This window comes from Vanellus vanellus, assembly GCF_965231255.1.
Source record: "Vanellus vanellus genome assembly, chromosome: 1".
Lineage (NCBI taxonomy): Eukaryota > Metazoa > Chordata > Aves > Charadriiformes > Charadriidae > Vanellus > Vanellus vanellus.
In genome coordinates, this window is record NC_138905.1 from 188782896 (window position 1) to 188801241 (window position 18346).

General features: G+C 41.2%; 1 protein-coding gene across 1 annotated transcript in view; it reads right to left on the reverse strand.

The window, feature by feature from the left end:
- Window positions 1-18346, reverse strand: part of EPSTI1 (epithelial stromal interaction 1) — a gene marked incomplete at its 5' end in the record, with an annotated part of 52038 nt that overhangs the window by 20242 nt on the left and 13450 nt on the right. The window contains 4 exons of the mRNA XM_082492775.1: window positions 5743-5816; window positions 11508-11591; window positions 12604-12677; window positions 16389-16472. Of these exons, the coding sequence (XP_082348901.1) occupies window positions 5743-5816; window positions 11508-11591; window positions 12604-12677; window positions 16389-16472 (316 nt within the window). The remainder of the gene's footprint in view (window positions 1-5742; window positions 5817-11507; window positions 11592-12603; window positions 12678-16388; window positions 16473-18346) is intronic.

The window sequence follows — 18346 nt, forward strand, 5'->3', positions numbered from 1 at the left end:
TGTCCATTTATGCAGGGTTCCCATAGATTCTATGTTGGGAGATGGAGAAAGAGACTACAAAGGGAGGTGTAGTTGGGATTTTCACTAATGACAATCATTGCTAAATTGGGAATGAAGCTGGTGGGGTGATAAAACCATTTGTGAAAATAATGCCACCAAAGGTACATATTTCAAAATTAAGCCATTAAGAAAGTTGCAAGTAGCCTGAGTGGGGACACCAATGGCTTTTGCCAGTATGCAGTCCTCTCACATCCCCTCCTCTTTGCAGAGATTTACTACAGCAAGAAGTTTACAAGGTTTACAAGGTTTAAATAAGTTCAGAAGGCTACAAGCAACTGGCATGTGTCCCACAGCTGGACGATGACAATGGGCAAGGTAGTAAAAACATCTCAGCCTGTCAGCAATAAACATGCTGCCAACTCTACATGAATTCTGGTTCTCCTGTACCTCAACTCCAATCCGCACCTGTAGGACAGAGTCTGCTTTTGGGTAAGAAGAAAGAAACAAACATAAGCTGTGTGCAAAGTTGTCAGCATGAACTAATGTCCATTTTTTGGTGTGTGTGTGGGTGGGGGATTCATCTTTGGCTGGAAGCTATAAGATGAAAATTACAATGAGATTAACCCATTAAATTCCTGTATGGTGCTGATGGCTCTTCTGCAATGCCCTTTACTGGGAAGAAAGACCATCCTCTGGGTATTTAGTTCACTTGTTTTCCAGCACAAATCCTTCCAGTAGACACATACCAAGCTCAATGCAATATTCACAGACTTCACTGGGAGTAATGCATGAGCATACTAAGGAGGACTTGGACAAATCTAATGATAGTGATCAAAACTGTGCTATCTTTGGCTGGTAGGCTTTCTTGTCTGCAAGTTCACGAGCATGTGTTCCTGTTCTTGGGGATAAGAACAAAAAATGTGGCACTAGTTCATTTTAGGTATAAGGCTTCAAGGAAGTTTAAAAATAGGTTTAAAAAAAAAAAGGCAACTTTCTCAGCAGAATTATTTTCATCACTTCCCACCCACACTCAAAACTAATCTTTCCTGTCAACCCACTTGCTTTTTTTTGTTTTCCTGACTGCATGAAATAATACAGCTAGGCTATTCTTTCCTCCCACCAACTCATCCAATAGTCTCGGAAGTTATTTTAGACATCGAGTTTCATTTATTATCTGAAGTAATAAGCATAAATCCAGTTTTAAGGAAAATGCAGTTTTGTATAAGTCTATCGCATAGGTCTTCCATTCTGTGTGCTCCATCTGCATGTGCAATCTGCTTCTATATTTTCAGCCAGCTTGCATGGGCAGATTAATGCGTACAATTAGAAAGCAACCTCACAGGCGTTCAATAAACTGCCTTCATTATTACACTCAAGAGAGTCCCTTTGGATGTCTATAAAAGCCTAGTTTTCTGCCTGTTAGCTAAATAATTGACAACACTTAAAATAATCAGGAGCAAATGAACAAAACGAAGACCATTGTGTTGAAAAGAAGCAAACAAAAGATTCTCAAGGCTGCAAACCCTTTTTGTGCGAGCCCTCTTTCATTCTCTCTAGCAACCTATATTAAAAGTCTGGTCAGGTTTACACTTGCACTTCTGTGGGGGAAATTTGTTACCAGCCTGCTGTTTGAACCACACATCATAGGGGACTGAAAACTGGCAAGGACACTAGTATTTATCCTGTAAAAATAGACAAATAAATAAAAAATCTGTTTTGATTCAGGTTTTATTTTCTTGCATTTTATGACTTTTGAGAGAACTGCTTTGGCAGGCAAGTGTATATGAGCTTGGTTTGGTGAACCTCTTGCATTGTGTTTGGAATACGCACTTAGAGGCACTCTGGCAAATTCCATTTCCAGCTCCAAATTTTGAGCAGAATATATTGAGTGCACACATGTACTCAAGTGCAGCAGTGCCAGGAATTTTTACAGGAGTACAACCTCCACAAAAACAGAGGCACGAATATGTAACAAGGGGAAGGATGAAATGATACAACAGCCATTATGTCCTATTAAAAATAAACCCTATGTGCTAGACTGCTTTTCCCATTACATAAATAGGTAGACAGCTATTAGAAAAGCAGCAGACCACATCCAGCAGTTTCTGGGAAGTCGAATCCAAAGCACCTTCCTAGAGAGCTGGGCTAAAACCATATGGTGAGATGCACTACAGTTCAGGCACAGATTCATACAGCCTGCACAGCAAGCCACAGAGAAAAGCAAGTCATGAGGTAGCCATCCCTCATAACTGTTTAAATGGCAATTTTTGTGTCCTAACTAAAGAGGGATGTCCTGAAAAGTCCTGGGCCAGCCATCTAACCTCTTCTTCGTTCCCATTTGGAAAGATGGAAACTCAGTCCTTTCCTCACAAGGATTAGCAATTGCAAAGCATTCATTACTTTTTAATGCACTCTGGCAGAAACACAGCCTCTACCACAGGCCATCAATGTAAAATGCATCCAAAACATCATTACTCAGAAGGGAGGACTCCATTTCATGTGTAAGTAGTTTTCAGTAGAAGACTGCACATGTAGTCCCTTAGTTTCTAGATCTGGCATCTGCAGAGGCAGAACCACAACGATGTTATCACAAATAAATCCCTCAATTGCTTCTCCTCTGTTAGTACAAAACATAGCAATCCTGCCATGCAGCAACTTCCCCAGCCCAAAGTCTGCTCCCGTGTGCTCTTCAGGCTTTTTATACACAGCGACTTCAGGAGATACCTTGTGAGTTTTGCCCACTTTAGTCACCTAATAGAGCTTGAGTCCACCTGGGTAAACGAGCTGCTGATCCCAAAAGAGAAGCTGCTGATCCCAAAAGAGAGAAGCTTGCAGACTTTTCCACAGCACTCTGCACGCGTGTCTAGACCTCACTCTCACAAGACATAAATACATACTCAAGCAACTATGATAAAAGATACAGCTGACTTTCAAGGTCCGGTTATACACAAGGAAGCTAACAAGGCTTTCAAGAGATAGGAAATAACTATATTCTGCAGACAGCGGACACGGTTGCAGAAAATTTTTCCTTTTGGCATTCACTTACTTCACATTACACCCTTGGAAAAGGGATTTCAGTGAGAAGTTCTTGTTTTTAATCATGACAGGAATTTAATCAAAACAACGAACTTCTGGGCAGCATCATACTTTATTGTCAGAGTATGCTAATAACATGAGAATCTTAAGTGCCTTTCCTTACCAAATAGAAGCGGCACTTTATACGGGGGAGGTACTGATTGGGTTGTACCCCATGGAGGCTGATATAGCTAGAGGTGGTGATCAATTTTAAAAGGTTTCACAGCTAATGAGACTGCTGGCAGGCATTGATCTCCCCAGGAAAATTGTGATGTGGCAGCTACAGATGCTTACAGAGGACAGACTAACAAGGCAGCTTATCTTTTGATATGGCTCCACAGGCCATCACTTTGCAGAGGTCACTGCTTTATGTGCAGTGCATGACCTTCCTTCCCTGCTCTCCCAGCAAGCAGAGGAGGAGATCAAAATACTCCAGCAGAGAAAGCAAGGAAAGGAGCACAACCTCATATTTGTTCTCTTCGCCTCTAGACATGGGGTCTTAGATGATGGAAGTAATGAGTCACTCTTTTTTGCATAGTAGGCAAAAGCACATCTAAATACCAAGCACGTCTATGCGAGCATGTCTCTAATAACCGGCAGTACTTCAATGTAGTTACTTTAAAAGATCTGAGATGTCGCACAGTATCTTTCCATTACTCCTGGATGTTGTCCTCCATAATGCCAATGTATCTTAGAAATGCAAACCCAGTAACATCCAGTGGTAAAGAGTCCTCTTCCTCTGCCTACCAGAGGACTCCTTCAGACCAGGAAAGGCACTAGTGTCACTCTGTACAGCATGGGAGTTTTTTGCTTAACCAAAATTGCCTTCACTGTAGGTGATACTGTACTCCAGGTACAGTATCTACAGTATCTCCTAGTGTATGTTCAATACATAGTACATACAAATAATCGTCTGATGGTCGAACATAATCTCAAGCAATGGAGCTTGATAGTCCATCTTTACCTTCAGTTGCATCAGTCAGTTTGGTTTCCTAAATTAGTGGGCAGAACGGCTGCCAGCCAGCCTCCTTCTCTGTGTGCAGGCAGACTGAGATCCCACACCACCTGGAGACTAACTGGCTGCCCACATGAAGGTGTTTCAGAGGGTTTTGGCCTGCTTTTGACAGAACCAAGCTTGTTTTTAATGGAAAAAGCTCTCATCAGCAGAATTCATTTCACCCTAAGTAAAAAAAGGTACAGACAAGGAAGGTGAGGGAAAGGAAGAGATATGTCTCTCTTCATAACTGAATAAGACTTAAACAATCAGATTAAATGGGAAGATAAGAACTCTGACAATCCCCGCAGGAAAAAGCAAGTCCCATAACTGAGAACCCTGCACCGAAAAGATCCAATGAGGTTGTTGTTAAATTCAAAGAGCATGAAGTTGTGTAGTCTGTCAGAAACAGACAGGGATGTAAAGCTGTGCAGGGTCTTCAGAAATCCTGAGGAATGGGAGGGGGGAGCTTGTGAGAAATCTACACCAGGACAAACAGAAGATAAACATCAGGCAAAATACCAATACCTAGAGACAAACATTGGCAATGTATTTAAGGAAAGAGCTGTACCTGGGCCAAATGGGAAGAAATAAAAGGAAAAAGACAAGAAAGGCTGAGATCAGTGAGAAAGCACTAAATGTCTACACATTCAAGAACAGAGTCTATGCTGAAGGAACTGAAGTTACTAGCGTAGTACAAAAGTGACTCCTTTAAAGGTCACAGAGGAGGAAAGAGCAATTAATCATGCTAAGAACACAGGTGAGTAATTTCATGAGCCAAAGATAAAAAAGGTAAAGGTGACTAAACAGCATTGTGTGTTAATTATGTGATAGAATTGGTTTGGATCAGTTAAAAATAAATAAATAGGGTAGAATAAGCTTGCAAGGCAGGAACTTTACTGCCAATGGAATTAATTATGTCAGGAGTTAAACCATATCTAAATCTGACATTAAGGACGTATTCTTGAGAAACAGGTCTACACAGCAGGTCTCTACATTTAAGCTGTAGGACTGTACTAAATATAGGAAGTTGTCATTATTTCCATGTGGGTTAAATTTCTTTACTAGTCACTAAAATAAATGGGTGGAGATGTAATTTAGAACCCGTTTCAATAATTAGTCTTAGATTGAATGATCACGTACTGATTCCATTAGAGAAAGAAAGCACAAACTCCTAAAATTCACAGTTTCCATTTCAAAGTGTATGTTTTGAGAAGCTAAGAGAGATCTACTGAACCAATTTTCTCACTGAATAAGGTATGGAGGAGGCTTGGAATATTTCACAGAATCACAGAGTGATTGAGGTGGGAAGGGACCTCTGGAGGTCACCTTGTACAAACCCCTGCTGGGCAGGGCCACCTAGAGCCCAGAACTTTGGAATATCTCTACGGATGGAGACTCCACAACCTCCCCGGGCAACCCGTGCCCATGCTCAGTCACCCTCACAGTAAAAAAAGTGTTTCCCGATGTTCAGGAGGAGCCCCCTGTGTTTCAGTTTGTGCCCATTGCCTCTAGCCCTGAAGTCAAAAGTTTCAAGTCAAAACGTGGAAAAACAGCAACAGAAGCCAAACCTTTCCCGAGCACCAAACTAGACAAAAGCAAACAAATAAAAAAAAGAAAACCAAAAACAAACCAAACCCCAAAACAGGTAGTAAATTTCAAATTTTACTTACTAATATTGATCTTCACAGAACAACTCTCTTCTTTGCACTTCTTGCTGCCTTTTTTTAACTTCAAGTCTCTCCGCCTATAGCATTAAAAACAAGAAAACATACTTGAGATTTCTGGTAAGCCAGAAACCAAACATTGATTATTTCAATTCAAGTATCCTAGTTTTTAAGAGAACTATAGCAGCAGTTGGATGCAGAAGTGACCCAATCTCAAATTTAAAAGTATTCAGACATGACCAAACAGTTCCTCGTCAAGAGACCAGTCTGAAATAGAAAACCACCCTGTGCTCCTGGCACACCGATCTGTCCTCACAAAGGGCCTCGTGAGCCTTCATAGTTCTCATGCCACAGCGCTGTTGGAGCCATCTCTCGGTATAACTGATGCAAGGTTGGTCCTAGTAAGAAGCAGAAGACGTGAACCACTGGACCAAAGCAGATGATACTCTTGTAGTACTGGAAGTTCAGTGGTACGAGTACATGTAGCTCTGCACATAGGCCTATGGCCTTCAGGAGCATTAGGTGCTGGCCAGTTGAACAGATGAAAGTGGGAGACATTTGTACTTAACCAGAGTTATTCTGCCTCGGATACCAGCACAAGAATCAGCCAAAACCTTGACACACAAAACTTCTCTGGAAATCTGGATACCACACAAGTGATTACGTTCTTTAATATAAAATTGCGTAGAATTTCCAGTGGAAGGGTCACCTAAGCTGCCCCACACCCCAAAAGCAAGTAGACTAAAACATTAAAATAAAGCAGAAACTAGAGAACTTGCTGCAACAGCAATATGTAGCTCAAGCTAAATTCCAGTCAAAAGGAGGCCAGTCAAATTTCTTTTTTGACACGCAGGCTGTAAGTAGGTCCAGTGGGAAGGGCAGTCAAAAGGCAGTTGAATGTATTAAAAGCACAAATCAGAAGTGCCAAACCGGGATTTCAGCCCTGCTATATTTCGAGCACGAGCCCCCACACTGCAGTTGGTGGGGGGATGCTCCAGCAAGAGCTCCCACCCAAGGATCACACCGACTTGCATGTTGAGCAAACTGCAACCTCGGACTGTCACACTGCTCATCGCCCACCCTCAAATTGAAAAAAAGTAATCGTTTGGTAACCCAGCAACCAGACATCGCTCTAAATGAAGTGCCCTGGAAATTTCAGACAATACCTTGCGGAGATTATAAGAGAGCTGTAGGTGGGAACAGCACGTTTGGTCAGAGCTCCAAATCAGGGAGAGGGCAGTGTACCTGGGTGGAGGTATTGTGCAAGGCCAGGTAGAACAGGGTGGGTGGGTGTGTAAGGGGGAAAGTGGTCTTAAGAACAGGGCTCTAACCCCCCCATGCCATCATTTACTTCCTGTCCTGCAATCAATAACATTACAGAAAAATTACAGTTCTACTGGCAGTTACTCAATTACTTTGCCTTCAGTGATTTCAGGATTTTGGGGTAGGATTTTTTAATTGGATAAAGAACAACCGTCTGGAAGAGATTTGCAAAACAAGTGCAAATTCCTCCTTGGCATGTATTGGATTAAGAAAAAAAATCCTGTCAGATGTCTGCAGATAGGAAAAGAGCCACTATGTTGTGTAGCAATATAAACTGTTGGAAGGCAAATGACTTAGAAGTTCATATTCGGAAAAAGGCAATGGGAAAATAAACAAAAGGAGAAAGATGAATCTCTGAATAAGATGTCCCGTTGCTCAGTTATTTGACATGCTGAGACAGTGGTAGAATGTATGAAGTACTGATGCAATTAAAAAAAAATAATCAAACTAAAGTAAGGGATATCACCCCACAGTATAGGTAAATTTTGGTAGTGTGCAAGGGATATCTTGTTTGCTTCTTACCCATCCACGCAGAGATAGATGATTTTTTTAGGGAAAAGACTCCCACCCATCTGTGCAACTTGCAAATTTACAGGGAAAAAAAGGAAAGAGGAAGGAAGGAAATCTGATAGCATCTATTATTGTCAAAGGGGACATTGATACCCTCAAGACACCAGTAATAGCTCCCAGGCTTTTCCCCACCGCTGCTCAACACTGCAAGCTGATGCCTTCACCTCTGAAAAAGCATTTGACATGGGATCCACCCTCATATTGCAAGGCTCCCGAAAGTTCAAATCCAAAGCTCACTGGAGTTGCTGTGGTCTAGCTCCTAGCTAGAACAACACAGTGATATTAACTTTGATAAGTACAATCCTTCAATATCACCGCTGCCTCCCCTTAGACAAAAAGGAAGGAAACATCCTACAGCTATTCTACCACCAGAATGGCACCTGAAGAAAACTCCAGCATATTGAAATTATTTACTTGTGGCTGGTGTGAGTATTTTCTACTCTGGAAATTTACCCTGGGACCCCTGCTTAGGACACTTACAAATGACAGACAATGGGACCGGGACATTCTCTAACTAATGACAATCTATCAATAGACATTGCCAAAGCACTCTATATTTGGCACGGTCTTCAAAAACAAAGCCAAGAGTGGAACAGCTGTGATATTGAAGGTAAACATGTTGAAAAGCATTAGCAGAAGGTCTGTAAAGTGCCTGGTTTTAACAAATTCCCGAAAAAGGCCATTCATGCTGATTAACACAGTCAAATTAAAGAGCACATGATTTGATAAAGAATAAAATGAAATTACGGCTTATTCTAAATAGGACAGTTTCTAAAGATGGCAGGACTGTTACTATGCAATGTAAGAGCAAAAGAAAGTTTTACACAGTAGAATTACACTGAGCCTTTTTGCTTAAAATCTTTTTGATGTTTTAATATTTAGTCAAGATTTAGAATATACAGGGAAAGGCTAAAGGCAGGGTAACAGGAACAGAGGTTGAATAACAAGAAACAGGAATATCCTGTGCATTGAAGTTATGCTATTTTGTGTACAGTACAAATGCAGAAAGCTGAAGAAAAAAACAACCAAGAAGCCAAATATCAGACCCTTGTTTATTTTATTGGGAACTTTGACAGCCCTTTCACCCAAAAGACACAAAAGAAGTTATGGTTCGGTCTGGTCAAAATCTGTGATGTGAAGGGCTGCACAAAAGATACCCAACTGCAGATGCTTGCTGCTAATAAGCAAATAAGAATAATGCTACTTCCCAGGTGCTCCCAAACTTTCTGCAGATCAGACACACATCTCAGCACTAGAGACAAATACAGAAATAGGGACTCCCCTGCTAATATTACAAAGCCTCTTTAGAATTATTTCAGTGAGCACTCAGAGATCACTAGCTCAGAAGAACAGCCAAACTCATGCAGCCCAGGGTTACTCCATGAACAAATCAAAGCTGTCCCAAGACAAACTGCCTAACATGGAGCACACAGGATCCCAAATCCTGTTCACTGCTCCACATGGAGACTCAGACTCAAGTACCAGTTCACATAAACTGGTCCTGTGGAACACAGAATGAGGGGGAAAGATCCACTATTTTTCTCTCTGGGAGCTGGAGAGAGACAGAGTAGATGGCAAGAGCATTGGCATTCCAGTACCTACCCTCATGGTTAATTAAAGAATGACAGAGACAGGGGCAGGTGGACTCATACAGGTGGTGAGGCAGACCTTCCACATTTGGGTTCTGCTTTGGCAGACACCCAGTTTTCTCTTGGTCACAAAGATAACAGAAGAGTGCATACTGCTTTTCTCTGCAAAACCAGCATTGAAGCACTAACACAAACAGAACCTATGTCCATAAGCAGCACTGGCTTACGGTACATCATCCTCACAACCAAGGAAGAACTGAGCTGAGTACCATCACCCATTCTAGTCATCGCGCACCAGTCTGTAGGGCTTTACCATCCACATGTGATGACAAAGTAGCTCTCCAGCTGTGAAAGTTTCAGGGCTCCTGCTGATAAAGCTGGCTAGCCATTATCTCCTTTCAGACTGTCAGACAATTTGGTTTTTATTGAATGAATAATAACCTTGAGCAAAAGAAGGACTGGCCAGCAAGAAAAGGCGGCTTGTGAATTTGCAGAAAGATATGCTCTCAGTTGATGCCCTGTAGGTGCGGTTGTCTACAAATTTATCGCTTAAAAAAAAAAATAGTAGTTCCTCTCCTGGGGTAACCAGGGCCCAGCGTTGGTTGTACAGTACCAGTTCTTTAGGATCCCTTTCCTATCATTCTTAGCTCTTGGGAGCCTTTCATCTGCAAGCAGAGTGAGATAGTCAAATCAACACCTTTTAGTGGCTTTCCAGCATGCTTTTCTTAAACACAGAGTTGAATTTTTAATATATAAACATCTTCCAAGCAGAAATCTTCATCAGCTCAATCACTATTGTGGAAGACAACCCAAATAAACAAATTCAAATTAAGGGTTCCCTTTCATGCTCCTCTGTTTTGTTTGTTTGCTTTGTGGGTATATGTTTATTTATTCAAATTAAACAGTCTGTTTGCAAAGATGTTTGCCATCATGTTGTATTCTCCTTTAGAAGAAACTGATAGTTACAGTTTTACTATCTACAACACCTATAAAGATTTTATAATCTGTGGGAGTGAAGGTAAGGAAATGAAAGAGAATGAAAACAAAACTGATACATCGATATATTTTCTAGGTGTAACTATAAAATATAGCAGTCTTGCAACATTTTTCTTGTCCAATGCCCATGGGCAAACAACATATATTTAATAGGTGAATAAAATATAATGAATCCCCTTCCTACCGTTGCTATCATCGCTGCTTCTGGAGTCATACATGAGCTGGTAACTGTTAATGACATTTTCACATGATAATATCTATCGCCCCTGTAAGCCACCGTGTATGGGCTTATCCCCAAAAACTAACACTAACCACTGAAAGACTGGGAGCAGACTAACCCTTACCTAGAGGCAAGTAAGGCTGTTTTTATTTATGTATGTCCTTGTATGCCATCCAGCAGTGATGATTTCTTAATTGTCAGCATTCAGCTTCTGTGCAGAAGATCCTTTTTACTGTTGTGCAGACAAAACTTGCAAACCTGAAAACTTCCTTTCTCTCATTACTACTGTGCACATCAGTGTCATGCTGCCCCTCTTTTCTTTTTTCATTTAAATTTCACGCTACATTCTCAACCGAGTGCTACTTGGTTTCCACCATGGAGACATGAATGAACTTTTACAAAGGTTTATGCAGCACTCAGGATGAGAAGATGCATTGTGAAAATTACTAGATAAAACGAGCAAATGCAAAATAAAACTGAAGATTCGAAAATGAGCTATCATTAGTGCCGATACATGGCCAATACTAGAAGGAAAAGTGATCTTACATATTAGCAATGCATCTAGGTGTGCCCCCCCCAGAGAAGCTGGAGTGGCATCTGAATTTTCACTGACCTTTTTATGATTTGGATGCCTTTTCCACCACGACAGGCTAGATTTTCTTGTATTCTTCCCATGTGTACAGCAGGCAATTATGGATTTCTGTAAGGTCTTTGTGCCATCTGCCACAATCCGATCTTACAGAGAAAGCTCATGCCAAAGTGAACTATATAACCTGTATACACAACATTAATCCTGACCCCACTCTTCTCCCTTTCTGCTAACTCTTCAGGATGGATGCAACTGAAAGGCTGGAGTTCCTGAAGAGCCAAAGGAACGCTCAAGCCCCAAAGAACATCAGGTGAGACACGTTTCAGTCAGCTACAAACAGGAGGATGACTGGTTTTCTTAACTCCTTGATGCAATTTGGAGCTACGATTTCATTTCATTAGACTGTTCCATGTAGCTCAACAAAATCAAGCATCAAGACATGAACTTTGTTATATGGCTCCAACTCTTCAATAACTGTGCTTACCTTTTCTCTCTGAATTGCTTTCTTTTTCAGGATTTCAGCTTCTTCAGCTGCCTTTTTTGCTTTTACATATTCTTCCCTCTTGTGCTGTATGACATAAACATAGAAAATTATTTTACATATGTACGTATACAAAGCACACATAAGGTAACTTGACTTGATTCCTGTACTGTACATCTTTCAAACCTAAAGTGTGTTTGGGGAAAATTTCCAGATTTCTTTTTTCTTAAAATGATGAACTGAATAAAGCAGGCTGTGCACCAGCTACTCCAATATTGGCTTTATCACAGAATCACAGAATCACAGAATTATCAGAGTTGGAAGGGACCTCTAGAGATCATCTAGTCCAACTCCCCTGCTAAAGCAGGATTGCCCAGAGCACATTACTCAGGACTGCATCCAGGCGGGTCTTGAAAATCTCCAGGGAAGGGGACTCCACAACCTCCCCGGGCAGCCTGTTCCAGTGCTCTGTCACCCTCACCGTAAAGAACTGTTTCCGTGTATTTGAACGGAACTTCCTGTGTTCTAACTTGTGCCCATTGCCCCTCGTCCTGTCACTGGGAACCATTGAAAAGAGCCTGGCTCCATCCTCCTTCAACCCACCCTTTAGATACTTGTATGCCAATACAATACCCACCCTTTAGATACTTGTATGCCTTTATGAAGGCTGAGAAATCTAGGACTGATAAATGGGCATCCATGCAAGGAATCACACAGCTGATTGATAACATACAAGCATTTATACCTTTTATAACAGGAACAACATTTCTGTATAAGCACTGAATGAGGTGGTACATTGATCAATTAGTCAAAATGTACATTCCGGAAGATAGAGCGAGGCGTATAAGTCGCTTTACAACTGTACTGGTTATCATTTTAGATATGATCTGTGATATGTGTTGCTACATATTTATAGACAGATTTCTCATTTTCTTTGGTGCAGAACATTTGTTTCTAGTTTTCTGCTGCTTCCTTCAGGTTTCATGACTTTCTGTTTTCAAGCAGCTATGAGCTTATTTTATAGACATATAAAACACTTCACAAAAAGCGCTTTTTTTTTGAGTTCTTAAAATAAACAAACAAATTTATTCTTCCTGACCTTTTGTTGGTATTTAGATTGCATGAGCATCATTTGTTGTTTTTGCCTTGCTTGAGCCTCTGATTCCTTTCCACCTTAAAAAAAAAAAAAGTATAAATTGCATTTTGCATGAGCATTTTAAGTTCAAATGCCAGTCATTTCAGAACAGAGCAATATAACACATTGGATGTATGCATATACAGGAAATTTTTCATAATTACAGTAGCTGTCTGACATTAAAGAAAACAGACAGGAGACCTTTTTGATCATTTTATCCATCCGTCAAATGCAGTAGCTTGTTATTTATAGAGCATCCACTGTATCATCCACTCTGCCAGCAAATATTTCCTACAGTATACAATGAGTTTACTGAGGAACTATTCCATTTTCAGAAAATCAGTCACGCTTCGCAGATGAGTCTTCATTTTCAGATCCAGCTATCCCCACCTTTGCTTGGTTTGTCACACAGAGTCAGAAATTTTATTGCCAGAAAGTTTCTCTTTTGTCAAATTTAGGAGCTTGCAGTCTCTGCCAGCTCTAATAGGATGCTATCATTTGAATATCTTCTAAGTAATGTCTTGGGGCTCGAGGAAGAAACACCTTTCTGAAATGGAAATCAAAGCCTTTTCCCACAGACCTCTTACTCTTATCCAGGTAGCAGAAGGTGCCCTTTCCAAGGCACAGGCTCTCTTTTGAGAACATCTAAAGCTCTGGCCATAATGTTCAGCCTTCAATTAAAAAACAAACAAAAAACCAACAAAACCCACAACACAAAAACAAACAAACAAACAAAAGCCAAAAAGCCAACAACACAAAGTGGTAATAGGTCTTAAGGGATGGAGGCAGTGGTTTTGATTATATCATCCTGCTCTACTATTTTCCAAAGTATTTTCTTGCTTTGGGAAAGCCAATACTTCATTCCATCGGTTGTTGGAAAAACAGCAGCAGCCCCCAACTCATTTTGAGGATGAGGGCTGTATTTTCACCCACTGATTTTGTAAGAAGTTCCCCACGATGTGACGGTTAAATTCTACAGAAACAGCCAGACTGATCTGTGCTACTTGAGGTGCCTGAAACGTAAGATAGCTATACTAGATCTTTCAGGGGGGATCACACTTCACTAAAAGTAGCTTTCTCCACTTACTAATGGAAGGTAACTACTCTTTAGGTGCCTTTGTGAGGTTCAGTGAATGGAAGACCAATCCCCTAAGCATGAAAACATTTCTATGCACAGAAATAACTCCATGAGATTAAGCTCTCAAGAAGGACTGGCCATACAGTATACAAGCAACAGGTCTGCAGCAGCAATAAGCATACAGCTGTTATTCTAGAGTGGCTCCTCCCCGAGTCTAGGAAATAAAATCGCTACTAAACAAGTTTTGAAACCTTTTGGATGCTTCATCTTTCTTTCTTTCTAGCTTTTTATTGGCAACATTTAACACTTGTGTTCACTATACTTTTCTGTATGTACTGCTGGACATCGTCTCTAAACAAGTATTTTACTGATCATTATTAGCCATTACCTATAGCCTTTCAGCCAGGTTTAATTCATTCAAGTTTGCTTGGCTGTAATTTGTTGCATATTTCACTGAAGTCAAGAGTATGTCATGACTGCCTTTATATAATATGATAAAAAGAGAGGCCATTACATTTATCAGGCATGCTTTGTTGCTACACTCGTTGTTTGTGGAGGAGGGTGGAACTTGCATCCTTCATTGCTCTCATCTCTCTATGGTACCTGAAAGTTTGCCAGTCAAGTATTACAGAGTTGAAATCCAGAATACTTATTTCCCTATGGAAAGCATGAGTGTTAGGAAACCTCAGCTTTAAGAATTCTCTGGTGGTTTGGACTAGATGTGTAGTCTCTTAAAATCACTCTGAGAAAATAACATAGGATACTTTTTTACCTTAATGAGTACCTACAGTTGTGAAATTAGAGATGCCACTTATATTTTTTTCTCCTTCCTTGAGCTCTCTTCTGTTCCAAGTTTGTTCCTGTGGGAATTATAAGATCTAATAATCTTCGCACCTTACCTCTTTTCAGAGGCACTGAACATAGAGCATGTGTGTCAGTCTCCAGGGGTCTTTCTAAGTGGCAGCTAGACAGTGACTGAAGAGCTCATATAACCTCCTTGAATTCTTTCAGCTTTTTCTTGCCCCTCCCCCCCCCCCCCCTCTTAATTTGCCTCTTTCCCAGGAAAGTTTTTAAATGCAGTGGGACCAGGAGAAGTTAAGACTCCCCTCACTCAGTCACTGCGGGTTTGCCACCATGTCCCCAGTCACGTAGCCAGCCTGCACACATTCTGCATAGACACCACACACCAAATCTCGGTTTTCAGATTTCACTCTCTTCAACAAACAGCTTTGTGGTCCTCTTGGGACAGAAGCATGTCTTCCAGGAACTGCTTACAGGCAAGAAGCAGCTAGTATGTAGGAACTCACAAAGAGCGTGTCTGGCCACACGACTGCACATGGTGGTGGGAATACAGGGCATTACACCAACTTGCAAAGGTAGGTTCAAAACAAACGTGGGACCAATATCACCTTGACCACAAAACCAAATCTGGGTCGGAGTCAGTTCAAATTCCTCTGTCTCCCACCTGGTATCTGTTTTTATACACAGTTGTGTATAAAATAATTTGTGTATACACAAATTACCTTGTATAGCATAGCAAAGAAAGAACTTATTTCCAAGGTCAAGGCAGACAATGGCATGCACCGTGCACCCCAAATTCTCTTACAACAGCCAAGAGAAGGAAGAAGACCTCTAGATTTACAAAACTAATAAAGGCATCATTATAATCATTCACTTTGTCAGAATGAATTTTGTCTCATTTCTATTAGTGCAGTTCCTCAAGGTCATCCCATTTTTACTGCACAGTATCCTCATCGTGTTCTATACAGATGATGCTTTCAAGTTTTGTCTTGTCAGCAAGTTTCATCAGCTCTCTCCTACTTTTGTGCCAAAGACATTAAAGAAAGATACTAAAACAAGATAGGTCTGAAGACTCGTACTTGAAAAGCACTTCTAATAACCTTCCTTTTGCTTCAGCACAACCTGCAGTCCTATTCTCTGTACAGGATTGGCAGTGGGTTGGGTTTTTTAAATTTTTTTCCAGTCTTTTAATTTTTTTTCTGAACTAACTTCCAAATAGCACTAAATTAAATGCTTTATAGTGATTACAATTGAAGAATTATACTATGGTTTCTCTCAGCTGTCTAGGGAAAAAGTTGGTTATCTTATTAAACACATCAGTGCAGTCCAGGGTGACTTAAGTTCCTGTAGCTTTTTATCCTGTTCTTTATTTACCTACCTCTGTTGTTATATTTATAAAATTGGTAATACAGAGCCTCATGCACTTTTAGCCTGCAAATGCTTGAAGCTGCAGGGATCACTTCTGCCTCTTCAGAAGCCAGCCATCAGGAAAGCACGTGTACTGGCCCCTAACACAGAGGAGTTTTTTTATGTGTAACTGAAGGGTCTCTGACACATGCTGTCCATCTACATGCTAACGCTAAGTGTGCGTCCCCTCAGAGACATCAACCACAGACTTTGTCACCAGCAGGAGGGATAATCCACCTCTTTTTCCCAAATGTTAGTGTAGATTTTCCGCAGTGATCCCAACAGATTTCTTGAGTGACAACCTATGCAGTTTTGTTCCAGAAACATCTTCATTGCTATGACCAAAGAGCACAGAAGGCTCGTGTTAACCCTTGTTGACACTGAATCTCTTAAATAAGTAGCATATAAGAAAAAGTGAAAAACATCGTATGTCCTGGAAAACAGGCTGATTTGCATGTCTTACCCAGTCTCTGTGGAACCAACTTAATTGGCCCTGGCCTGTGTTCTTCCTTCCACCGCTCCAGGTCATTTAGCTCTTTCTCAGCGACTGAGCAGGTACAAAAAGAAACAAATACGTGTAAATTAGAGGCAGTACTATGAAGCAGACAGTATTGTTAATTGTATATAACCCTGAAGACCCATGCAAGAAGAGACAAACTTGTTCTCAAGAGGTGAAGACAACCCCCAGGAGGTTACACAGTCACTGCAATGATCAGCTCACAAGGCAAACATTTTGCCTAACTTGACACTGTATGGTAAGCAAACCCTGGGACTCAACCCCAAAAGCAAACCAAAAAAACAGCTAGACTGCTAATAGACTGCTTTTTAACCCCTGGGAACCTGTAGGTAAATGCTACGGTATTCACTCCTATGGGTAAAGCAGACGTTACCATTAAGATGCTATTGCTGCATGGAGGGAAATGCTTGTGGTGTAACGCTCCTCAGCAGGGAAATGAAGAATAAGTAATTTTCCCTCCCAACCTCATGCTCCCTAAGTAAAACCAGGAGGAATGCATGATTCAGCTTCAAATTAAGACACTTCAACATAGGTATCCACATGTGAGGATGGGTGGCAAGTTCACAGTGTAGTTAGTGGAAGTTCAGTCAATACAGCCAGGGGAGCCAGCCATACGCTCTAGGATGGCTGGTTGATTAAACTGCTCTCTCAAATCAACTGACACTGGAAAAAAAACCAATTCCTTTCAATAGTGAGGTGCACAAAGCCTATGGAAAGAGAGGCTGTGTTTTAGAGTAGGACCTCAGTTGCTCAAAGAGCTCAATTCACTCTTACTAAAACCAACATGAACCATATTTTGTAATGACAGGCTACGGCTATCAGACACTAACACCAGCTGTCCTCTAACAAGATAAAGCCAGCTCCTGGGCAAGTCTCCAAAGAGGCCCAAGACAGACACCAGCTTGTTATTTTACCTTTAAAACAAGCACTTAGGTAGAGACTGGATTTGGTGAGGCCCTATTTCAGCCCATATCCAAGGCAGAAATACTTGGCATGCTTCAGACCTTACTTGCTGGTGGCACAAAGTGAATGTAGACCTTTATTAGAGCAGCACCTTTGCTGTCAGCATCAGAGTCAGCTCTATGATGATCTGCTTTTATTCCTCCTTCCAGAAGATCACAGTTTGGTTCAGGAGAAGTCCATTTTCTTTCTCGCCACCAAAGGTAACCCAACCTTACACTAGCCTGCTGGTGAAGTATTTCAGCCAAATTTACAATGTTTGAGAAGAAATGTTTTTATTGCACTGTTTTCTTGAGGTCTCAAAACATGAGGAGAGCTGATTGACACTCCTTCAGTTTTCATATCTTGCACAAATAAACAACGAGCGCAGGACTGCAGTGCTTGGTCACCTCTGCATACACAATTGATTTCTTGGCCATTTTATTGTCACCTTTGGCAATGAAAGCTCTTTAACACATCTAATACTTCTGGTAAGGGTTCAGGGTGTTCCTGCTTGGCTACTTTCACCAGCAAGACTTGAAGCCAAGCAAAAGTGAAGATATTTTCCATCTAAAAGGATCTCTCCCATCTCCATAGAATCACAGAATGGTTTAGGTTGGAAGAGACCTTGAAGATCATCGAGTTCCAACCCCCCTGCCATAGGCAGGGACACCTCCCACTAGACCAGGTTGCCCAAGGCCACGTCCAGCCTGGCCTTGAACACCTCCAGGGATGGGGCCTCAACAACCTCTCTGGGTGTCCTGTTCCAGTGCCTTACCACCCTCAAAGTGAAAAATTTCTTCCTAATATTTAATCTAAGTCTACCCTCTTCCAGTTTAAAGCCATTCCCCCTCATCCCATCACTACATCCCCTAGTAAAAAGTCCTTCTCCAGCTCTCCTGGAGGTCCCCTTTCGGTACTGGAAGGCCACAATAAGATCTTCCCGGAGCCTTCTCTTCTCCTGT